Source organism: Solea solea, chromosome 9 (assembly GCF_958295425.1).
Source record: "Solea solea chromosome 9, fSolSol10.1, whole genome shotgun sequence".
Lineage (NCBI taxonomy): Eukaryota > Metazoa > Chordata > Actinopteri > Pleuronectiformes > Soleidae > Solea > Solea solea.
The window spans coordinates 7,352,254-7,369,801 of record NC_081142.1 but is presented as its reverse complement, the minus strand read 5'-3'; the positions used below and the strand labels follow the sequence as shown (position 1 = coordinate 7,369,801).

The window sequence follows — 17,548 nt, the reverse complement described above, 5'->3', positions numbered from 1 at the left end:
CAGAAGTATGTTTGTACAAGTGTATAAATGGTTTAAAGGATGTTTTTCGCTGCTTTAGAATAAGACTTTTAAATTATTTACATTTCACCACAGCAGCCCTAACAGATAAACCAACCAGAGAATGTGACTCACGTTTTGTAGCCAAAGCTGACACATATTACACGTGCACCCTTCCCGGAGTGCACTGTAGGCCATTGTAGGTCTCCGACACACTTTCTTGACAGTTTCGCCATTAGACGTCACTTATTCTTAGATCTTTAAATGAGTCAACATCAACCATCAATTTTATATCGCTTTATCTACCACATGCAGCACCTGGAGAGAAGGTACACACCCAGAAACATCAAACTGGGATCCAAACCGGTGACCTTTTTTGCTGTGAGGCCACTCCCTCATCTGCAGGCCACAGTCAGCAGCGTGAAGGAAAGTAAAACAGAACATTTGTATTCCTTTGTGCTTTCGTCAGCCGGGTAAATTAAGACTGAAGCCTATTTTATGAGGTAAATGAAAACAATGTTAAAAATATTATTTCACTATTCTGACTATATCAGGTTAATAAATGCTTGAAGTGACAAGTCCAAATCACACAAGACACATTTACTGCCGACTATTTTCCCTGTGGGTGTTTACTTTATAACTGGTAGACTTGGTTTTATGCAGTTTTAATTTTTTTTTCAAACTGAGCAGAATGAAGTGATACTGATATAGTGTATGTGCAAACACACTAAATGAGTCCAACCTTGTGTATATTTTTAATTTTGTCCTTGACGTGTCCACGACATTACATGATTTTGGACAGCAACAGGGGCACAGACATTGGAGTTAATTCAGTAGTTTCCCTAATGACACCGATAATAAATTATGCATCCACTCCTGAAACACATCTTTGCAACGATTGTGAAAATGTAGGTCAAACAAGTCACACAACAACTCACTTGTACATAATCACTGAATGCATATGGTCAACTCTTGACACAAGTCTGATTAAGAAGTGCAAATATATCTGATTTCTATTAATGATTTGTTAATTGGTCTCCTCATGCTTTGGTCAATAATCTGTTCATCAGATATCCATCACATTAGTGACTAAAGCACATCACTGTATTCTCCTTAGCCTCAAACACATGTCTGTGTCGTTAGTAAACACTGGTTCAACTGAGCCCTTATGCCGACTGACAAAACACACACACACACACAACACAAAGCTACTGGACAATTGATCAAACCACCTATCTTAATTTTCTCATGGAGAGAGAGAGAGAGAGAGCTGTACAGAGAGACAAACAGTTGGAGTGTGATTCCATCTGATCTCATGTCCACATCTAGCAGTCTTTAAACCACATATCTTCATGTCTGTAGCATTTCTTTGCAGCATGTTTTGACCTCTCCTGTGACTTTCAGGGTGTCACGACGACGTTACTTAAGTCCTCAGAAACGCGGTCTTTCATGTCTTTCCTCCTGCAGTCTCTCACAGTTCATTTTCAATGATGAGAAGTATAGTACAGGAAGTGTTACTGGGTATGCTTGCATGTCTATTCACATTTATAAAAGCAGATTTCAAATTCCTAATCACACCAGTTATCCCTCGTCCACTTCCCTCATGGTCATGTTTTATCGCCCTTTGTAAACATTAGTCTTTAGCTTCTTTACTTCATCCAGCCCCTTCCTGTTCATCCTAAACACCATTGACCGTTCATTCCATCAGTCCTTTTATTTTTATATTTTTTTTTACAAAACCTGTCCAGCAGGCCAACTAAGGAACGTATGTATATGCACACATCCACAAAAACAGCACATGCCCATGTGCACAGATGCTCAAACATGAGAGATCACCATAAATTCTTTACATAAACACGGCGTTAATAGCACCCCCCCCCCCCCCTTTTACTAATCCAGGATACAGTGTGCATACTGTATGTATGTGTGTGTGTTTGTGTGTGTTGCGTGTGTGTCCAATCTGGTCCACATGTGTCTGTGGGCATGTGTGTGTGTGTGTGTGTGTCAGTTGGTCTCATAGGAGGAAAGCAGTGCAGCGTCCACAGGCTCCATGCAGGAGGGGCAGGTGAAGGACCTCATCAGCCAGTCATCTATACAGTCCATGTGGTAGATGTGCATGCAGGGCAGGAACCGGATAGGGTCTCCGTACACAAAGTCCATCATACAGATGACGCACCTGCAGAAGAACACAAGAAACACAGACACCGAGGTTATTATAGTGAACGGAAATGTGCTTAGTTTTTGTATTTGTAAATTTATTTCATACACAATCCTTTTGAGTTCATATGAAGTTTATTTTTTCTCTGTCGGCAATTTTGAAACATTGTATTTGAGACAGCATTTTCAATTTGTTTTTGTTTACAATGCGTGACACTGTAAACAAAAGGCAATTCATATTCCTTATGTTGTTAGTAGTTGTGTCTCATGAGAATTACTTATTATTATTAATGTCGTTGTGTTCATGTGTGTCTTTAGTCTGTTGGTTATTTGAGTTTTACCTGAAACACTAACTGCATCCAAACTCAGTACTATGATGCAAATGTTCAGTCCACTTTCTTGTATAGAATGTGTTTCTTGTTATATTTGATTTAGAGATGGCTGTTCATTTGTCCTAGACACATTTTTTAACCGGCATCTTAGTCAGTTTCACAGTATACGACGGTATTTTTTTATGCAAGAGCATGAGTGAGTGCTCATGTGAGGGGAATGCCCAGCTGAGTGTGTGTGTGAGAGTGTCTGCTCGTGGTCGAACGGGAGAGAAGGAGCAACAACATTGAGTGTGTATGTGCATACATCAGGGGTGTCCAAACGTGTTTTTAATAACGAGGGCCAGTTTTGATAATGTGAAGATTTCCGGGCGCCAATGGTTACTTCAGACCTTTTTTAAGCAGTAACTTTTACATACAAATGCACTGTTTTATAAAAAATTAAATTTTCATTTTTAAATGGAAATGTAACCAAATATAAGCTACACAGGAATAAAAAAAGGAAAGGAAAGTGCTCATTGCAGCAATTACTACCACAGTCACGTCTTCATATCATAGAAAAAATACCTGTTTCAAGTATGAACCAGTTTACCACACAGCACGAGGTAAATGTTCAGGCATGTCAGAATGGACCATGATTATTTTTAATTTGGAGTGTATAGACTTGTCTAGACTCAGTGTTTCCCAGACGCAAACCATTGTGTGGCAGGCCACCACAGAATCAACACTGACCGCCACGGGGACATCCGGTAGCACGCGGGTGGAGATGGCTGCGTGACAACCGTTCTGCCGTAAACCCCCATATAGTACAGGAGATTTGCCTTACAGGAGTTTATTAATATATATATTTATGTTCGGGGGAGACAAACATGGCCGCAGTATGTTGTTAAGAAGCAAGAAAAAGGAAGCTGATAGGGCGACAAGTCTATGCTAGGTGGGACGGTCTTGTTAGCCTCCATCCGTGATGCCATAACTGAAGCCATGGTTAAAGCCACGTCCCCGGAGCCGACACGGACGCCGAGAACCGTTAACCCACATCCTTTCATCATAACGCCAGCTTTCCTGTAAACTTGGTGACGTTTTTATCTTTATAATTTGTTTCTGGACAGAGACGGTAGGCGAGATCTCTCCGTCTATTCGAATAGCTTTCAATCCGTTATCTCTTCCAAATGGTGTGTCACGTTTGAGTGTTTTATAATTCATATTAAAGCGCAGTTCTGCAGTAAAGTCATAAAAGGCATAGTAAGCTAATTAAGTCCACTATTGAGTTCATTTCTTCTTAATGTGTGTAGTTTTCCCACTGAATGCCACTCTGACTATGCCAGTAATATTGTCGATCTGGACGTACGTTGCTCACTTAATGTTTATTTTCCATGCAGTGCTCCATATCACATAATAGGACTGAGCGACTGAAACACCCTCCTATACAAGAGGTCTTGGGATAACCTCTTCCATTTTTTGTTTATTGTAAGGTTTTATTGTCATGACTGTTCTATTACTGTACATATAGTTTTTATTTGCTGTTCCCAGGGGAAGTTTAGAAGGAAAATAAAAACATATTTGGAAGACAAACTCAAAAACTCTTAGACCTGCAAAAACAGCCAATGGAACTGGAACAACAACACAGTACTTTACAATTACTTTTATAGATGAGACCACTCAAACAAGAAATAGATAAGATTTACTGTGACAAAGTAGAGAAAAATCTTAGGTGTACAAAGGTGTTGGTCAGCCTAAAGAGCCCAGAGTCAGGAATTCCAAGATTAATGGATTTCCTGCAGGTGTATGGAAACCTGTCAGGTTACTCCTTTAATGTTGATAAAAACACAAGCTACAAAAAACTTGAAAAATAAAATATATATATATATAAAAAAAAAAAACACTGACCGCCACAAATTGTCATTTCTTTTTCCAGCGTGATTTAAAAACACAACGTATAATTCAGTTTATTCTTCTTCCCGTCCGCGCAGCTCTCATACACACACAAACAGACAGCTGATTTGTTCACAGTGTGTTCAGCCTATATCAAACGATAACTCAAGGAAGGATATACATGTCATTTTTCTCCTACGAGTATCTCGGTAGTTCTTTAGTAGTTTTGTATTTGTAATAGCTGAAAAATAGCTAATAGTTCCATATTTTTTGTTGGCTGGTCTGTGGGAAGAAAACATACAGTAGTAGTATGGATGTCATCAGAGCAATGCTGTGTAATTTCAACAATATGCTACCCCACGATCGTAGTTTAATTCCACTTTCACATGATTTAAAAAGACTGAATGAAAGTGAAAAATTAAAATGACATCAAGGGCAAAGTGTTGATGAGATTTTCAGATTGTACAACCTTTTCAAAACCCTGCTAAAGCACAGACCTCTACAGTGAAGTAGTATTCAGTATAAAAAGATTACTTCCTGTGATTATTCTGATCACCCAAGGGCTTTTACTCACTCTCTAATCTTCTTTTCAGAGCCATCCTGCCCGAGGTCATACACGCCCTTTGGAAGGTGCTGGATGAGTCCAATGCGCTGGGCGATGCGAACCTGCTCCTCCTCTGTCAGCTGAGTGGCCAGTCTGGCTTGGCTTGGTGTTGGGTGATAAACAGGTACATGGATCTGCTCCTGCAGAAAGTCAGAGATAGAAGTCATGATCAATCAATTGCCAGTTAATCCAAGTACTTAAAATAACTCTCCTTTCCCAGACCATCTGCTGCTCCAACACTTTCAGCATTTAAGGAAAACAATTGTAGTATTTTAGTACTAAATGAGACATGTTAATCAAATCTCCCTCCAGTCTTTATTACCCCACTTATATATTGGGTTAATAAAAACAGAACATGTTGTTCTTCTTAGCACTTCCAGTGGAAGTCGAGCCAGGCTGAGCAGAAGTGCCACAAAGCTTATGCAACTTTATTTGGTTATGGCAAAAGAGTCATGCTCTGCTGACTGAAAAAGAAATGTTCATTTTAATACTATAATATCACTAATGGCAGGGATTAATGTCTAAATCCCTCCTTGACTTCATACCACAAAGCATTATTACACTCAGAAAGAGGCCCTGTGGAGCTAATATGCTAAACTATTAGTTGTCATTAATGATGAAATACAAGTTCACAATATCTGTTCCTATGTTGCAGGATTATATCAGGCAGTAGGTGGGAGTGTTTCCCCACAGCTTGGTCCAACTGCTGTTGTAGCAGTGGCAAACATGGCCTACTTATTTTACATTTTCAGCCTAATTTGGCTGAAAACTGCAAGAACAAAAAGAGAGAAAGACATCAATTCATCAAGTGTACAGTTTAAATGTCATGAACGACGTCCACAGGCAAACCTCTGAATGTTTCTAATACGTTTAACAACAATGAAGCCACTTCCATCCCAACAACTCCTTAATGTTTTAATCTAAACTCCTCAAACAAAGAGGGGAAAGTGGAGGCTGGCTTGTAACGCACTTTAAAGCAGCCAACGCCTCCACGTCATCTGTCGACTGTCATCACACAACACAGAAACTCACAAGTCTGAGGTGGATTGAAAGTAACATCATATCAAAGTTTGTTTCAGTATCAGATTGTAATGCATCAGCAAAAAACATCCAGTATAATATTAAGATTTTTACAGCATAAAATATTTAGACAAAAAAAAATCAATACTGAGAATCAATTAAAAGTGCTAAAAGTAATTTAGGGCTTTTTATCAACTAACGATTATTTTCATAAATTGATATTTTCACCATTTGTTTTTCACAGTACTTGTCTTGTTTTGTCCACAAACCAAAATTATTCAGTTTTAAAGATTTCTTTGTTATATGGAGCAAAGAAAACAGAAAATATTCACATTTAAGAAGCTGAAAAATCAAAGAAACTTGTTTGAGTTATCAAAAAACTCTATTTGATTAATTGATTTAGTAATGGATAAATCGAATAAACATTGCAGCCCAAAATGTAATTTTTCAACTAAGTATTTACTAAATTCAGCCTCTCAAATGTGAGTGTTGTATATGAGAGGAAACTGAAGACACCGTATTTGTTTGAGGGAGTAAAGAGTTATCAAGGAGATAGTAAGTTGCAGTAAGTAATAACAAATGAAGCCTTTCAACTTAAAAAAGTAGACATGCCTTTATGTCCTGATGTCAGTCTTTTCCTCCTCTCCAAAGACAACTCTCTATTCACTCAACTCTCTCTCAATTTGTGGTTTATGACTGTGCCTCCAGCTCTCCACTTCCTTCCTTTTATTCTTCCCTCTATTTTTATACAGTCTCATACAGTCACTACGATTTCTAACGGTTTCTCTCTTTCTTTGCAAGATCCAGCAGCCAGATCGTGGATGAGGCTCGGTTAGAGAAGGAAGTACAACCTTTCGAGACAAACCAACACACACACACACACACACACATATATTTATTTGTGAAAGAGGCTGAGTAACTAACTACTGAATTAAATGTGGAATTATATGCTGAGGTTTAGGCATGTCACTCAAAATGACTCTCACATTTACTTCTTTTCATTTTGGCTAAATGGTAGCTAGCATTGCTAATTGAGTTAAGTTATTTGAGAGACAAACACCAAAATATGACATATGAAGTTTTAGACGTTTATGTACATTTATTAAGTCTTTATAACTGATCTAGCATTTGCTTATACGTTAAATGGTAAAAAATAAACAAAAACGTACAAATTCTGATTGGGATACGCCTGCTGTCCACTCTACTGCGGAGCTCCAAAAACACACAAGTTTGTTAACATCTGGTCCTTCTGCAGATACTTTCTGTAAAATACAGAGGGCCTTTATACCAACCAAAAAAACATAAGTTATGTGGGTTGGTCACAAAGGCAGGGTTCCCTCATCTATCACAGACATCACCACAACAGACGGGACCATCATCAAACAGGTTACAGTCTACACATGCTTAGGAATTTGGTTACATAATGCACTATCCTTCTCACATCATGTCAACATGTTACAATCAAAGGTCAAAGCAAGACCTGGTTTTCTATTCAGATATTGTTCCTCCTTTACATCTGCTGCCAAGCGTATGATTGTTGAAAAGACAACCCTTCTCTTCTTTGATCACGGGGGTACAATCTACTAACATGCATGCAAAGTCTGTCACTCTGCTACTCGACTTGTCACAAATGCTTCATTCAGAACTCACCACCGTCTACTTTATTCTCAGGTTAAATGGCCCTCGATACATATTCATCCTACTATTATTTGGTTCACACTTATAAAACTATAAAACTCTGCTAGGACATGCACCTCTATATCTCTAGCAACCAAGTATGACACATGGCCACTGTCCTATTTATTTGCTGCATAAAATGACTGGAACGTATTAGAAAAAAACACAGAAACTCTACGATGTTATCTCTGTCGCTGCTTTTAATGACACTTGTAAATGTGTCACAATTTGACACCGTTTTTTTAGTTTCAAAAAACTTCCTTTACATGTACTGTATGTTACTGTTTAATCTTTTAATGTTCTTGCAGATACCTGCATTTTCACCTTGACTGTGAACAGCTTCACTTCCTCATCGGTCCAATGAAAAAATATCTGTGTTTACTTAACATTTGTTATTAGTACAACTTTTTTTAAACTGCAGAGGAAGGAAACAGCTACCTTTTTACTCCAGCACCCACATGCCTAGTGTACCATGATATTTAGGTGTGTTTGTGTGGATTACTTCTCATACGTTGAAATGCTTGTATAAAAGCAGATTCTTTTCATCTGCAAAAAAAAAAAAAAAAAAAAAGCCTAAATCCTAATCCTAACTTGCTTTTTTTTTTTTTTTTTAAGAATCCTGGAGGACTCGCATTTGAAAGATGTCGGTCTACAAAGTTAGCTTCAGCATTTTAAGCCATGAGTCAGCAGAACAGTGGCAGAGGAGGCTGTCTGCTGCTCGCCTGACTGCCACTCCTTTTATCCACGTCAGGAGGATAAAGATGGCAGCCAGGCAGCAGGAATAAAAGCTACAGACAGTCTAAGAGCGGGACAGCAGCTGAGCTGTGTGAACGTGTCAGAGTGGTGAACAGACAGTCGTCAGAAGTGTTATTATCATATGCCTCTCCCTGCTTTCATACCGTGTCAGCTGTGTTGAGACAACTGGTCATTATGTGAGTGACCTCAGACTGACCAGAACGACAACAGTCATAGAGATGGAGTGTGAGGCACAGAGCGAGAGAGGGGACGCAGGGGTTAAAGGGCAGCTAGCGGGGGATGGAGGGTGCAGGGTGGTGCATTGCCGAGCTCAAGTACAGTGCTTGGTTTCCTCTGCCAAGCATGCTGTCGGCTACTGACCATGGCACACGGCAGCAGCAGAGACTGTCAGCCTGCCAGGCCAAAGCTACTAAGGGGGAGTGAGGATGGAGTGGGAGATCAGACGCAGGAATGAGAGCAGAGATATAAATGGATAAAGTAAAAGAAAGAAAAATAGTACTGTGGTGAGGCATTTCACCTCTGTCTTCAATCATCCAACACTAATTGATTGAACTACAGGGGAAAGAGGAGTGGGAAAATGAAATATGGAGGCACTCTCTGCCCACAAGTTCAATAGCAGCCTAGATTCTCCCCACAGCCAGAATTCTGTTATTTATGAGAACTGACCACATGGCCATGAGAAGAGGGTCAGAGAGTTAGAGCCACACAGGTTTTTGACATTCACACAGTACCATTCCAAGTAGTCTGACCACCCAAAAACTTTTTGAAGAATTATTTGGGCTGGCAAAATAAATAAATAAATAAATAAAATGTATTGCCCTGAATTTTTCTAACTGTTGTTTTCTTCTTCTTCTTCTATATAATGGCTTCTGTTATTTCTGGGTCAAAGCCCAGGGGTGGGTAGTATGAGCATGCATAGAGTGTGTGGGCGAATTTGAGTGAGTGTAAACATGAAGAAGTAATTCAACCCCCAACCACATTGTCTGGGTGTGCTAGTCCAACATCAACAAATACAATTTAGTACCAACATGTTGACATGTATTTTAAAAACTCGGACGAACACAATATTTAGTTTTTCTCTACCTTCGTGTAAATGTACTGCGTGACACAGTGGCCACTGGATGTTTGTAGACTCCTACATGTAAATCTACTTTTTCACATTTGTGAATTCCCCTAAGAAACACACAGACCCACCAATTGACTTCTCATGCCACTTCCACTACAAAGCCCACTTCTTGTTCATCCTGACTACAGCCTCAGTCTCACTGAATGGGGAAATGACTAGCATGTGATTGATGCAATGTTTTGAGCCTGGAGATTAAATAAAAAAATGTTTTATACTAAATGATATGATTTTGGTTGGTTTTGTCTCCCCAGAGGGAACACTGACAAATTCATGTTATCCTTTGTGCTTACTGTTTTAAACAAATTCCTGTAGATTATGCCCATTGTGATTTACTTTAACAGTGATTATATCTGTGTTTTATGTATCAATTTGCATGAGTCTGTCTACTTGTATTTTGTACCATTTTGTTGACTTTTGCTGTAAATAAATTCAGTTTAATCTCACCTTGTGTTTTATGAGAAAGTGCGTCACCTTGTATGTAAAATAAAAATACTGTATATTATATGCAAGAATGTAATCTGTTTCATGCTTTTGTAGTCTGGGGACATGACTGCTTTGTTCCTTCTTGACCCATGACCTAAGCTTTACAAAATTAGTCCTAAGCTGGCAGACTGCTGAGGCAGGAAAACAATGTCAGCCACAGCTGCTGTCTGTGCTGACATGACACCGACATACCAGAGCAGCCACATCATTTCAGAGCTAATGTGTGTGTGTGTGTGTGTGTAAAAGAGCTTGCAGACACACAGTGGTCATTTCACTTATGAACAAATTGCTTCTTTTTTTAACTGCTTTATCCAACCTCAAACATAGCCAGTGAAAAGGTGAAATTTCTACTTGTACCTTGTGTGCAACCTTAGCACATACTGGAAACATGAGGCGTTTGTAGGAACTGAAATCTTAGCTCTCTGGACGCCGAGTAACGAAACCTCTGAACAAGACCTGCAGTCACCTGCACACATTTCAGGCAAGGCAACACACAAGTGGCAAAGAAAACCACTGCAGGAGAGGAAGAATGTACATTAGCACAACAGGATGTGTTTGTTAATGTGATAACAGAATTAGCTGGCGACATGATGGCAACAGTATGTGTCCTGTATCTCAGTGTAGTCAAGCAGGAAGATAAGACATTACGTTTATTAACGCTAATGTTAGCAAATAATGCACGACAAAGGTCACACAAAGCCTTCCCCGTGGTGATTTAACATAATAACATCTGAAGTGGAAATTGCAAAATTGGAGGAAAATTACTTAGTAAATAGTTAATTTTTCAATGTAACAATTTAAGATAATTGAACCCAAGACATTTCTCTCCGGGTTCTCCGGCTTCCTCCCACAGTCCAAAAACATGCAATGTGGGGATAGGTAAATTGAACACTCTAAATTGACCATAGGAGTGAGTGTGAGAGTGAATGGTTGTTTGTCTCTATCTGTGTGTGGCCCTGCGATGGACTGGCGAACTGTCCAGGGTGTACCCCGCCTATCGCCCGATGTAGCTGAGCTTGGCACAGCACCCCCCGCGACCCTCTGGCAGAGGATAAAGCGGTAGATGATGACTGACTGAACCCAAGACATCTCGACGAATAATAACAAGAATCTGGGTAGTTATGATGAGTCTTTACCATATAATGAAGATACCCTTAAAGCTCAAGTGTATTAAGCCATTTTTCCACTAAACGGTCCCGGTGTGACTCAACTCGCCTTGGCACGGCACGTTTTTAGTAATTCGCTGTGGCCTTAATAAACATAAAGGCTCACTCTGGGGTAATAAAAAACAAGAACTCATACATTCAGGTGATTGTACACTTATAATAAACTAAATTTCTAAAAAAGTAAAGTAAGCAAAGTAAAAACAATTTCCCCAACATTTTACACACTTCACCTTTATCAGCCTTTCACTAATAATGACAAAACCATCCTGGCGACATTTGATCACTCAGAGGAAGATAAGAGTTCAACTGTGTGAACCAGACACCTGTAGTGAACACTCAAGAACCACATCCTACCCTCCCCCATCCCTAATGTTTCTGTTACCATATTAGGACATCTGTTTGATGAATGTGAATGTACAGTCAACAGTGGCAAACATTTCTAATTGTGATTTTGAGAATACCTCTTAAGAGAAAATACAGCAATTTCTTCCTGTTTTAAAGATGAGAGGAAAGCCCTTCTGACTACTAATTACACACAAACATCAAAATAAACTTACTTTTTAACCATTTTATTTGACTAAGCTGGCTGAGTTCACAGTAAAACCCTGACTGCAAACCTTCACATCTGGATTGCAATGCAGTTGGTTGACAGACTAATATGATCGTTTACTGTTTGTGTTATCTTCTGGTGTTTACCCCCTGGCCTACTAAACCCATGGAGGCTTGGTCTCATTTTGGAATACAGAAGCAGGTGCTTCTATATTTTTTTACAATGTAGGCCTCTTTTTTCCACGCATAAGTAACAGAAAAAAGACACGTGATAGTGGATCAAGAAAGACCAAGATCCTCTATGTGCAAACTCACATGACCACTGTGAGTCTTTCAAAGTCTATGCCTACCAAAAATGTAACAGACAGCAGCATGAGAGTATTTGTGTCAAACTAAATAGGACCAAACACACACCCCCTCCCACTACCTCCCATAGCCCAGACCCACAGCGATGAGTCAGCACTCGTTTCACCAGCTGCTTTCCAAATCGCCACACAACGTGCTGAAAGCAGCACATACTGTAACACACAAATCTACACACACAAGCAAAAAAAACAAAAGGTACCTCCCTCCCAGGTTACACTCCTCCACCATATTTTTCCCTTAGTTTCCCTTAGACTTCTAATGTGGACTGCACATCCTACATATTAACATAATTCCATTATATTCATTTCACATGAAATGAGGCTTGACAAATAAATTATATATATTTTATTTTGTTTCAGGAGAATGGAAGACATATGTTTAAAAACATACCTATATTCTTTACACTGTAATTGTGTCACGGCGTAAATTACAATACAAAGAACTTAATCAATAAAACTTCATTTGTGTGCTACCTCATTTCAGACACAAAATATTCAACAGCACCAACCGCCGACAGTGGATACACCCAGCCAGATGCTGGAATTCACCCTCTGATTCACCACTGACTGTGGCATCCCAAAAACCCCTCAGTGCAGTGTACAATTCAAGGTGGAATGTAATGTGGGTGGGGATCAATATGGGAGGAGCTCAATGTTGAGCTCAGCAAACATCACAGTCAAATTAACTTAACGTAAGGGTAAAATACTGCTACAGGACAATAGCTATAGGGGAATTGATTTGTGTCAACCACTACTATATCTAATGCAACATGCCCCAGTTAGTATTAGTATTACACCACAGACCAAAACAATGTAAGGAGGGGACCAGCCATTGTCAACCATGTCAAGCGCCATTTTAAGTCAATCTACTTTCCATAAATTTCCAAAAAGAAATAGGCTGAAATTATTTAATGGCAAATTATTAAAAACTATCCATTTTGTTCTCACAACAAAGAAACTGAGAAACTCACTAAAGATTTCTGCTGACATTAATGTTCAGGACAGTCTCATTTGCCTCCTCCCCAGCGTCTCACACAATTAGTCAGGAATTAGTTGCATGGTTTTACCAGGGGGACTGGGGCACATGTTGCAAGCTTGTTATTCGAGTTACAACGGCGATTAATTATGCCACCAGATGAGTAATTAAAGGTGTGAATGTGACCACAAATGGTTGTTTGCCTCCATATGTTGGTGTTGTGATTGACCTTGGATATATTTGTATGAATGGATTAAGTCAATCCCATGCAATGACAAAATAAATCCTCACCTACAGGCTATAAGATATATCTACATACCATTAATGTAATTAAAGAATAATTTTAAATGATGTAAAGTTAATTATTATGACTTATTTACAGTATATTTACTTTATTTCCATACGCAATAATGGCTTGGAGATGGAAAAGAAAGAAAGAAAAAAAGAAAGAAGAATACCAAGGTAGAAGTATCACCCTTCTGTATTAATTTTCTGTAACTTGACCACAGCTGCAGATTATTGTCTTTGTTTTGGATTACATAGTAGTGACTCCCTGATATGAAGGACAGAGCTGCAGTCACAGTAAGCATCCTGGCATTTAGACCCAGGTCCATAGTGATAGCTTTAATGAACACACTCAGGTTCAATCAAAACATAAAGCTCCACGTCTAACATGCTCAACACCAGCATAAAAAAGTGTGCAGTGTTCTCAGACTGGTGAAGGTGCTGACTACTGTGGTCACCAGAGAGAAAAGCTCTAACACTGGACTAATACTGGCTGCTTTGACCTAATTACACTCGGCTGTATCCCAGATATGACATATTTGTAGCAACCTGGACATGGATTCATGTCAAGGACCAAGTCTGCTCAGGTATTTGACTGACTAATGATGGAAAACGTTTGAGTGGCCCTCCAAGCTAATAAAAAACAATTAATCATGAGTTTTTGCAAAATCATATATTGCGAACAGGGTTCGCAGCAGGATTTTTTCACAGCCTAGGAGTAAAGTAAAGGTATTATTACGATGGTACTGGTTAAAAAAGGGAAACAAAAACAGAACCCCCCCTCCCCATTGCCAGTTGAAACACAGCACAGGGGCAGAAATCACAGCGTGGGGGATCAAAATCATAATTATAAAAATTGATGCTTGGTGTCTCAAATGTGATATAATATTGCCATGCAAAATATCATGATATTTCACTGTATCGACCCCCCCACCACCCCTCGACCTGAGATTACATTTGATTTCACATTCATTTAAAAGCACGTATCTATACCGATAAGTCTTTGCTTAACCTAGTAACAAGCAAACTCTCTGGCAGGACCTTGCAGAACACATACCAGCTGCCTCTTAACATGGAAAAACACACCCGAGAGCCATAACACCATGAATCATATTTACAGTTACAACATGGCAAGGTCTGTTTGTGTGTGATCTCATCTAGGAAATAAGGACACCAGACAAACAAAGTTGATGCCCTGGATCAGTCAGGGAAGCACCTGAGACAGATAAAATAGCTCCTGCTTTCCAAACAACTATATCACACCCTCTTTAATAGAGAATTACAGGCAGTGTGTAGTCTTTCTTCTGATTTGGTTTTGATTCTCTTAACATTTCTGAGGGATCTGACTGGGTTGTACCAAGTGTTCAAGTCAGATATGCAGGAGCTGTACCACTGAGGCCTTTGAAAACTAGCAGTAATACTTCGAAATCAATTCTGTACAGTGCCAGCAGCCAGTTCAGTGTGCAAAGTACTAGTGCTGCTAGAAGTACATGCATCGACCGGTTCTTCAGAGTTCGACTAGGAAAGGACCTTCTTAGTTTTGGAAATGTTTTGAGTTACAGCCAGCAGCACGGACGTCTAACATTTTCACTGTGTATAACAGGACAAACAGTTAATAATGTCTTGAGGGAAATGCCAGACACAATAAGGACCTACGGATATAACAAAGAGGATTAGTGTCAAAGCCATGAAGGGATGAGGTCAATGGACTGGATTGCTGGCCAAAGGTGATGCTGGATCTGTAAACAGCTGATGTTTGCTGTAACTAGACATGGGACGAACGGGGAAAAAAAGTAATGTCATGAATCACAATTATCCCGACCAAAATAATTGAGGTTCACAAAGGCACAGTTATAAAAATATAACATAAACTATTTTTTTTAGGAATCTTAAATGGAAATGGGTGGAGCCATCTGTTTAAAATCTACCTTCATTTAGTTTTCAACCATGAGCATTCTCTAAAAAGACAACTGTTAAGGACTTTATCAATACAATTGAAGGATTATTCAGATTTGCGTCATTTATTACTCCATATCTCCTCTGCCAGACTAAAACTGGCGACTTTGACCTAATTACACACTGTATCCCAAACATGACATATTTCTAGAAACCTGAACATGGATGCATGTCAAGGACCAAGTCTGCTCAGGTATACGACTGACAAATAAGAACTTAGAAATGTCTTGTCTCTATGATGTTCCTGAGAGATTTCCAGTTTTAGTGTACTGACCTAGCACACAATATTCGTTGTAGATGGTTTGCAGTGAATGCGCTTGGTTACAGTTTGCTGAATTAAAATGTCAGAGCCATGTAATCTCTAGATCCCATTTAGTTGTCATCCATGAGCATTCTCTAAAACAGACAACTGTCTACATTTGTTCAATATTTGCTGTGTCACTGACTTAAAAACAAGTTAAAACAAATATAGAAGATGGAGTATTACCATGTCAGATATCATCAAACTAACCAACTACAATTATATGTTGCAATTCTGAATTAGCAATCAAACAAAGAACAATCAAAAATTAAACAATACAATTTGATATTTGCTAATCATGCTGTATCAAATAAATGCTCAGCCCTATTACTATCACAACATCGCAATAAATATCGTACCTTGACTTGTTATCGCGATGTTATATCGTTACATTTAGATATAGTCCTGGTGGTTAGTGGTGCCACACTGCTCGCCTTAACAGTTGGTTAAAGTTACCTGGTAGGGTGGTGGTGGTTCCTGGTCTGGGTCAGCACCGTCTCCGTAGCTGGCCCGGTCTGACTGAGATTCATGTAGCAAAGAAATATCATCCGAGGTCGGAGACTTCAGACAGTTTCCCATCTCCTTCCTCTTCGGTCAAACTATCCCCCTTTCTCTCTCTTCTGTCGCTTCACTAGCAGCGGATTTCACGGTCCACTTTTCTGATAATGTCAGTAACCGAGAAGGCGTCGAGGATGCGTTTTAATTTCCATACACCGCCGATGATGAATCTCCTCTCCCTGACGACGGGAGGGCAGCTCGACTCAACAACAACAAACCATCCCTCAGCTAGCAGCTAGCCACACAAAGAGCTAGCCTGCTAACACAAGCTAGCACTCGCAGGGGAGCATCTAGCACTCGTGTAGCAAAATGGAAAATAACACAACTGAAACAAACTTGCAAGATTTGCAATCCACGGGGAGAGCCACGCGAAGAAAATATCAATAGGTCTTTAGAAATTACAAACGAAACAGCAGACTGAATGCTCCTCTGCTGCTGCTGTCAGGGACTTTCCAGTTTGCAGCTGCCCAACAACGACAAAAGCTAATGACGTAGCAATATGAAGCCCCGCCCCCACCAGACAGCAACACCAATGATATTTCATTAGGTCCGGGATCCTCCGACCAACAGCCAATCAGATTCGTGATCACGTTGTCCTTCTTCTAAAAACATAAACACAGTGATAAAATCGATAAATCGAGGCTGTGAACTGTAATTTTGGATTCATTTAGCTATTTCCAGCTGGCCTACAGACATTACACGAACACTTACTCTTTTTCTTCGATTGGTTCAAATATCATTCTTGTTTTGTCAATATAATGTTGTGTTTGTAGTGAAGATTGTCCTCTCTGGCTGCCATTGCCTTTCCTATCAACCATATATGATGACTTCATTTCCTGTGAATGAGACCACGTTTGTATGCACAGGTCTGTTGTCCTGGGAATAATGTCACTTTGAAAGGTAAACATAGGACGTGATCTAGTGGGCACAGGCCACTGTGAAAATATAATTTCATGTTATCCTCAACAATGTTATTGCAATAATCGTCAAAAAATGCTTTAAAATATTGTTTTTGTTTCTTGATTCGTAAATGGAAATTGGTGGAGCCTACACTCCATACCCATATATGTCATATAACATCTGTCCTTCTCGATGTTGAAAGAAATTAATATATGAATCTCCATATGTGTAAACATCTTCTAAAAGCTTAGCGATATGGTGGAAACATATAAAGGTTACTAATGTTAAGCAGAGTGGAAAGGAATTGAGCTCGTAACTGAAGGGTTATTAAGGTCACAAAATGAAGAACAAGAATCATAAATATGATAGTTATAAATCATGAGGTCCTGCAGGTTCCCCTTGTGACAATCCTATGATTGTTTGTTTGCAGGCAAAAGAGCAAGTCACTCACATGAAATATGAACAATTTTC

At 39.4% G+C, this 17,548-nt stretch overlaps 1 protein-coding gene across 1 annotated transcript; it reads right to left on the bottom strand.

Annotated features, from left to right (window-relative positions):
- Nucleotides 1–739: 739 nt before the first annotated feature.
- rnf11b (ring finger protein 11b) lies at nt 740–16,666 on the bottom strand. The gene is made up of 3 exons (XM_058637956.1): nt 16,076–16,666; nt 4,930–5,099; nt 740–2,173 (listed from the first exon to the last, which is right to left on the bottom strand). Exons 1-3 carry the CDS (start codon nt 16,196–16,198, stop codon nt 2,002–2,004), a joined length of 465 nt encoding a protein of 154 aa, XP_058493939.1. The 5' UTR covers nt 16,199–16,666; the 3' UTR covers nt 740–2,001.
- Between the last annotated feature and the right edge of the window lie 882 nt (nt 16,667–17,548).